The 8,286-nt window shown below is 33.2% G+C and overlaps 1 protein-coding gene and 1 pseudogene across 1 annotated transcript; both read left to right on the forward strand.

Moving 5' to 3' along the window:
• The first annotated feature begins 273 nt into the window (after positions 1 to 273).
• On the forward strand, positions 274 to 1,221 carry LOC107148787 (olfactory receptor 6C2-like). The gene has a single exon (XM_015493504.1). It carries the CDS (start codon positions 274 to 276, stop codon positions 1,219 to 1,221), a length of 948 nt encoding a protein of 315 aa, XP_015348990.1.
• Positions 1,222 to 6,364: 5,143 nt separating this feature from the next.
• On the forward strand, positions 6,365 to 7,302 carry LOC107148788 (annotated as a pseudogene).
• The last annotated feature ends 984 nt before the right edge of the window (positions 7,303 to 8,286 follow it).

Genomic DNA, 8,286 nt, shown 5'->3' on the forward strand with positions numbered 1-8,286 from the left:
ACATTTGCAAATTAGAGGGTTAATAAATGAATAAAAATGGGATTATTTTACAATAACATGAAACCTTAAGGAAATCTTTACTGTTCCTACCCATAAAATTCATGAAGGCTCCTAGAATAGTAAAAATATTGATTATGATGTAAAAGGAAAAGATAAATGTAAGCTGATTTGCTGGGCTTCTATATGCACACCTTTTTGTTGTAGAATTTGAATGTTTCTCTTCATACAATCTTGATTTTTACACAAGGATTAGGTAAATATCAATGTTCAGCGATGAGGAACTACACAGCAATAACCACTTTCATCCTGCTGGGACTGACAGATGACCCCAAACTGCAAGTTCTGCTTTTTATCTTTCTGTTGCTCACCTACATGTTGAGTGCAACAGGGAACCTGACTATTATCACCCTCACACTGGTGGATCCCCATCTGAAGACACCTATGTACTTCTTCCTCAGAAACTTTTCCTTCCTAGAAGTTTCATTTACTACTGTCTGTATCCCTCGATTCCTGTACAGTTTATCAACTGGAGACAATACTGTTACCTACAATGCTTGTGCAAGTCAAGTATTTTTTGTTTTTCTCTTTGGAGCAACAGAATTTTTTCTCCTGGCAGCCATGTCCTATGATCGCTATGTGGCCATCTGTAAACCCCTTCATTATATGACCATCATGAACAACAGAGTGTGCACCTTATTAGTCCTCTCTTGCTGGGTAGCTGGCTTGATGATTATTGTCCCACCCCTTAGCTTAGGCCTCCAGCTTGAATTCTGTGATTCTAATGCCATTGATCATTTCATCTGTGATGCAAGTCCCCTCCTAAAGATCGCATGCTCAGACACATGGATATTAGAACAGATGGTTATCATTGTGGCTGTATTTGGGCTCATTATTACCCTAGTCTGTGTGGTTCTGTCCTACACGTACATCATCAGGACCATTCTGAGATTCCCCTCTGTTCAGCAAAGGAAAAAGGCCTTTTCCACCTGCTCCTCCCACATGATTGTGGTTTCTATCACCTATGGCAGCTGCATCTTCATCTACATCAAGCCTTCAGCAAAGGAAGAGGTGGCCATAAATAAAGGCGTCTTAGTTCTCACCACTTCTGTAGCACCCTTGCTAAACCCTTTCATTTACACCTTGAGGAACAAGCAAGTGAAACTCGCGTTCAATGACTCCATAAAAAAGATTGTATTTCTCTCAAAGAAGCAGGACTTTTGATGAATCAAAGGAAATAAAACATTCTGCGACTGTTTTACTGTTGCTTCTAACTTTTTTCATTGTTTCCTTTCTACATTTCAATCACATTAGCCTTCTCAAAGACATTTAATATTTCGTCCTGATCTCAAGCTTATTAAACTCTTTACTTTGAATCAAATTCATTCATTGTGTTTTCCTTCATAGTGAATCTAAAAAATATAATTTCCATGGAATTAAATTTTTCTCCACTTCTGAGCTAGGAAAAGAAAAAAAATAATATATTAAATTGTACAAATTAACATGTTAAATTATATGGCAATAATGCTAGTAACTTTCTTACTGTAGTACAGTTATAAAATGAATAGCACAAATGCTTATTCAAAACATAAAAAATAGCAGAGACATGCTTACATATATTAAACCAAATAAGACATTCCAGACCTATTACACTAATTAGGAAAAGAGACATCAACAGGAGTATATGATTAATCAGAATTGAAGGTATCTTTAAAATCACTTGTAAAATTACTTGTATTTCCTTATATAAAAGAACAACATCACTTAAAATATACTTAATTTAAAGCAATATAAATTTAAAATCACTTATCATAAGTTACTAATTCAGAATAGATGCATGAAACTTAATTGGAACAATAAATTTTAAGTTGCAAAAAATGGAAAAATTAATTAAATCAACACAAAAATATAGGGAAAAATTAAAGATATCAATGATTTTTAATGAGCAAAATAGGAAAAACATAAGGGAATATAAATGGTGATATAGGGATCAAGAGAACAATGCAGAAAATACTCAAAAATTAAAGAGCTTAGTGTTTGAAGCTATTAACAGTGTACTTGTCAGTTAACAAAAAAGAAAAAAAAAACCCAACTATATATCGCATGTAAAATGCACAACTCTGAAGCAAAGAAATCCACAGGCTTAAAGTAAAAAGACAGAAATTAAAATCTGTGGAAATGGAGCCTGAAAACAAGCAGGAGTAGCTGCTCTCATATTTAACAAAGCAGACTTCAAGACAAAATTAATCAGAAGAGGCAAAGAAATTCTCTTCACACTGTAAATGGAGCAACCCAACAAGAAGATATCATAATATTAAATATTTACGCCCTGCAAAGTTTTCAAAATAGTAACTAAAGAGCCTGTGGATTCTACTGATGTCTGTGGTGATATGTCCTTTTTCTTCTATAATTGTAACTCTTCTCTCATCTCTCATTTTATCTCATCTTTCTCTTTATTTAGTTAGTTTGGCTAAGGGTCTATTATCTTGTTTATCTTTAAAACAATCAAATCTTTATTACATCTTCTTGTACTTTTTTATTTTCTATTTCATTAATTTTATCTCAGATCTGAATTATTTACTTAATTCTACTTGTTTTAGAATTGGTTTGCTTTTGTATTTCTAGGACCTTGAGATGCAACATTAGATGTTTATTTGGGATCTTTCTGGGTTTGGGGTTTTTTATTTTGTTGTTGTTGTTTTTATATAGGTACCAATAGCTATAAACTTTCCTCTTAGAACAACCTTCAAAATGTCCCAGTGATTCTGTTCTGGTCTATGTCTAGTCTCACTTTATTCTAAGAATTTATTTATTTAGAGAAAGAACATTAGAGTAACAGCCCACATGGCCCCTTCATCTTCTTGCTCTTTAATGCCATGATCATCATGGCATCTTTTATTGGTGATTCAATTCTGGATGTAATGTGTATGGAGATGTTTTTATCAATAGGAAGGAACAAGGCAGGTTTTGCTTGTTTTCCACTGCTGGTGTTTAAAAATGGAGATGTGATATCCACGCCGCTGGAATTATGCAAACTTCACTACCATACAAATACAGAATATTGCTGCTTTTTTCCTAGAGTTTCTGCTAAAATAATTTAAAACCCTCTACCTAATTAACTTGATAACAATAATGTATAAAGAAGGAAAACAGGACCAGAGTTGTAAGAAATTATGCATGAAAAGAGAAGACTTCCTGAACTTAGATCATTAAATGTAAAATTGCTGATGAAGAAAGATGTAAATCAGTTATATTTTTCAAGATGGAGCCATTTCTCTTTCTTTTCTCCTCATGCTTAGAACATTTCTTTCTCAAATATCATGGTTACTAGAATTTGAAGATCTACTGAAAGCACATTTTGGTACAATTGCATGTCAAATCTTGGTAGACAGAAGAATACATTCTGGTCTTTGCTATCTTTGAAATAAAATGTTAACAAATAGTCCATACTGTTGATACAAGTTAATTGCATTATTATGTTGTGATAAGACAAAGCAAGTAGCACATCTCCTTGTTCAGAGATCTCAGGATGGGTATCCAATTAACTCAGATCACCACCCTCCTTACTTAGGATGAGGTTTCAGTCTGCTTCCAAGTTGACTTAATTAACATAGTTATCTGTCTCATTTAGTTTTTGATTGCAGTTTTTTTTTTTCTGGCTACCATAGTTGACCTAGTTATCTACTTGGGAAGCCAGAGTAGAAAGGGTATTTCATAGTAAACTCAGCTGCCTTGCCTTCCCTGTTTCACTGTCCTGGGATCACTATCTTGCTTGAAATATATCAGTAGATCATTATTAATACTCCCATTGTTTAATTCCAAAAATTTAATCAGCTTTTAATATTAGTACTAACTATATCTGTCTCTGAGAACTTCTGTACAATATAAAGAGATCAGGGAAAAATTGGTCCACATGTAACTTGACTTCAATTACATCTAAATAAGCATTAGTGTCTTAGTCCATTTGTGGTCCCATAGCAAAATACCTGAGACTGGATAATTTATAATAAGCACTAATTTATTTTCTCACATTTATTCTAAAACAAAGGTGCTGGCAGCTTCAGTTGTACAGTGAAGCCTGCTTTCTTCTTTCAAGAGGCACCTTGCGACTGCATCTTTCAGAGGGGAGGAATGTTGGGTCCTCACCTGGCAGAAGGTGGAAGGTGAGAGAACCAAATGCTGAATAAAGCCTCTTTCATGAGGACCTCAATCTTATTCACTGGAGAGGAGCCCTCATGGCCTATTCACTTTTTAAATGTCTGATTCTTATGACAACAGTAACCATTATATTTCCGTGACTAACTTTGGGAGAGTACACATTCAAGCCGTAGCAACTAACTTTTTTCTTTTTCAAAATTTAAATAGTTGTGTTTATTTACTTTAATATTCTATTAGCTGTGAGTATTTAAAATGTTATAATTTCATTCCACACATATTTTGGATATCAAGACTTTTTATAGATAAATAGAGGGTATGTAGGAACACCACAGTTTTTATCACTCTTTGATGAATCAATGAATTAGAATATTTAATAAATTACTCTTTTGCACCTATTATTTGATATTTTGAGAAATTCTAATTCTAGACCCATCTACTTTCCACTTCTGTTAACTCAGTCTTATATTTATTACCCTTCTCATTCAACAGAGAAAATAGATTTAAATTATTTAATCATCATTTTCGAGTATCATGACTCCCATTCTCCCTTTTATTTTTTCATTGTACTTCTTGACACCTTCAGCCTCCTCCATAAAGCAATCCAGTTCCACTGGAAAATTATCTTTTTGTTCTTGTTCCTATTGGTTAATAATGGATATATATATTGGACATGTAGTAATCCAACATATATAAGTGTCAGGAATTCTTTCTCTTTCCCATCCAGTGGATCAATTAGTAAGATGATATAAATATGCAGTGAAAATGAAGCGAGGAAAAAATAGGACAATTTATCTTTCTGGGTATTAGGAATGTTTCAAAACTTATAGACTAAAGGTGGATCAGTTTCTTCCTTTCCAAGTGAAGAAATAGTGTAAGCTCTAAAAACAAATTGAAATAGTTGATTGTTTATTAAGTCAAAAAATGGCTAATTACTTGGAGTAAAATTACATATCCTTATACATTATACCAAATTATAATTAATATAGGACACAGATGTAAATATAAACTAGGTAAATAATAAAATCACTGGAAGAAAATATAAGTAACATGTATGTCCAGATCAGGGTCAAAAGAAAAGGTCAAATAATGCTGGTAAATTTAGAAATCATGAATCAAAATTAAGAATATATATTATGATATAAGAACAAATTCTTCTAAATATAAACTCTATCATTAGTATTAAATATTAAATCATGAAATAAGATTTCTAAGATATAAGACTTCTAAAGACAATAAAAATTAGATGTTAAGGACATGCAAATATCTTAGGAAAGATAACAATTCAGCAAATATTTTTATCCAAAAACAGCCAGTGGGCAGTGTGTTAAAACATGTAGTAATTGTCTTTCTGTGTCTGGCTTTTTACATCAACATAATGCACATCCAAATAATTTCATCCATTTTGTTGCAAATGTCAAGATTTCATTCAATTTTATGCCTGAACAATATTCTATTGTGTATATGAGACATATTTTCCTTACCCAGTCATCTATTGATAGGCACCAGACTGATTCCTTATCTTAGCTATTGTGAATAGTGATGCAATAAACCTGGACAGGTAGTTATTTCTTTAGTGAGTAGATTTCATTTCCTTTGATTGTGTACCCAAAAGTGGCATACCTGGATCATACGGTACATCTATCTTTAGTTTTTAAGGAACTTCTATACTGTTATTCACAATAGCTCTGCTGGTTTACATCCCAAAGAGTTCCTTTCTCTCCACATCCTTGTCAACATTTGGATATTTTGTTTGTATTTTTGCTTTTTGATAATAATTCTAACTACGGTGAGATGGTATCTCATTATAATTTTCATTGCTTTTCCTTCATGGGAAATCCCTAGTGATTTACTCCTCTGTAATTCCTAATATTTCTAATATGTGCTTTTTTTCTTTAGTGATTATTATTTTTTGTGTGTTTGTGTGTGTGTGTGTGTGTGTTTCTTTTACTGGCAGTCTGGTTAGAGCTTTATTAATGTCATGCATCTTTCAGAAGTCAATTTTGCATTTTATTAATTTTTCTCTATTTCCTTTTTCATTTTCAATTTTATTGACTTTATTGTCCTTATTATTGTTTGTCTTAGTATGCTTGGAGTTAATTTCATCCTTTTTTATTGTACCTCATTCTCAAAGATTATAAGTATTTCTTTTTCTTCTGTTTAGGTACTTTGACTTTTGGCATGCAGATTGCCTAAAACATCAAATTCAGTCATGATAAATCACACAGCAATAACAACATTCATCTTTTTGGGACTTACAGATGACCCACAGCTGCAAATTCTGGTTTTTAACTTTTTATTCTTGACATACATTCTGAGCATCACTGGTAATCTGACTATTATACTTCTCACCCTGATGGATTCCCATCTTAAAACACCTATGTATATTTTACTTTGAAAATTCTCCTTCTTAGAAATCTCATTCACAACAGTCTGTGCTCCCAGATTCCTCTACAGTATATCAACTAGGGATAACACCATAACTTACAATGCTTGTACCAGTCAAATATTTTTTATTGGACTCTTTGGGGCCACATAGTTTTTTCTCCTGGCCGCCATGTTCTGTGATCACTATGTGGCCATCTGCAAACCCCTTCATTACATCACCATCATGAACAACAGAGTCTGTGCCATCCTCGTCTTTTCTTGCTGGATCTCTGGGTTGGTGTTCATCATCACACCTCTCAGCATGGGCCTCCAGCTGGAGTTCTGTGACTCCAATGTCATTGATCATTTTGGCTGTGATGCATCTCCTCTTTTTAAGATCTCATGCTCAGACTTGTGGTTTCTAGAACAGACTGTTATTATTGGCGCAGTGTTTACTTTCATTATCACACTAATAGGTGTGATTCTTTCTTACAGAAATATCATTAGGACAATTCTCATATTTCCTTCTGCTCAGCAAAGATAAAAGCTTTTTCTACCTGCTCCTCCTACATGATTGTGGTTTCCATCACCTATGGCAGCTGCATCTTCATCTATGTCAAGCCTTCAGCCAAAGAACAGGTGGACATCAATAAAGGGGTATCTGTGCTCCCTACATCTTTTGCCCCTTTGTTAAATCCATTTATTTATGCCTTGAGGAACAAGCAAGTGAAACAAGCTATCAATGACACAATCAAAAAAATTGCCTTTATCTTGTACGAGTAGAAGCATGCTGGATATAAGCAATCAAATGAAAATGACAAGTTAGTTCCTTTATGTCTTTCTTGAAGTTCTAACTAGATTACCTAGATTAACTTTCTCATGGTTCTTTAAATATTGATTTAGGACTCTTCTTAGATAAAATTAATTTTTCTCTCTTTAATATCAGAATTGTTTCTATCATTAAAATATATCAGGCCAGGCATGGTGATGCACATCTGTAATCCCATTGACTCAGGAGGCTGAGGCAAGAGGATCACAAATTCACGACCAGCCTCAACAACTTAGTGAGATCCTAAGAAACTTAGTGAGACCCTGTCTAAAAATTTTTAAAAAATTAAGAAGGGCTAGGGATGCAGCTCTGTGGTTAAGCATACCTGGGTTTAATCACCAGTACTGAAAAATTAAATTAAAATATGAGTACATCAGAATTTATTTCCAGAAACTAAAATCTTCCTTTCTTTCTTATTTGGATTTTTTACTATTATTCAAAAAAATGGTATAACTTGGCAGGACCATATTTATGATTTCTGGGAAAATTTTGGAACACTGGTCTTATTTTATATTTATCTGTATTTTAAATATACAAATATTATGAATATTTGAAACATAAGAAATACCTTCATCTTATTAAAGTTATCACAATATGAATGTTTATAGCAGATACAATCATATTAGTCACATTATGAACCAGCACAGTATCCTATAAACAGATGAGTAAATAAAGAATATGTGATATATAAAACTCCATTTTGAGTTTTACTCACCATAAAGAAGAATAAAGTTATGATATCTGCTGATAAATGGATGGAACTGGTAAGCACCAGAAAGGCCATGATCCAAAAAGTCAAGGGTAGACTATCTTTTCTCATATGTGAAAACTAATAACAAAATGTGAGGGAAACTCCATAAAAATAGAGATCAGTGGAATGGAAAAGGGAATTGACGGGAAGGGAAACAGACTGGGAAAAAGGAGGAGTGGTGCAATTA

Source organism: Marmota marmota, unplaced genomic scaffold (genome assembly GCF_001458135.2).
Source record: "Marmota marmota marmota unplaced genomic scaffold, marMar, whole genome shotgun sequence".
NCBI classification, from domain to species: domain Eukaryota; kingdom Metazoa; phylum Chordata; class Mammalia; order Rodentia; family Sciuridae; genus Marmota; species Marmota marmota.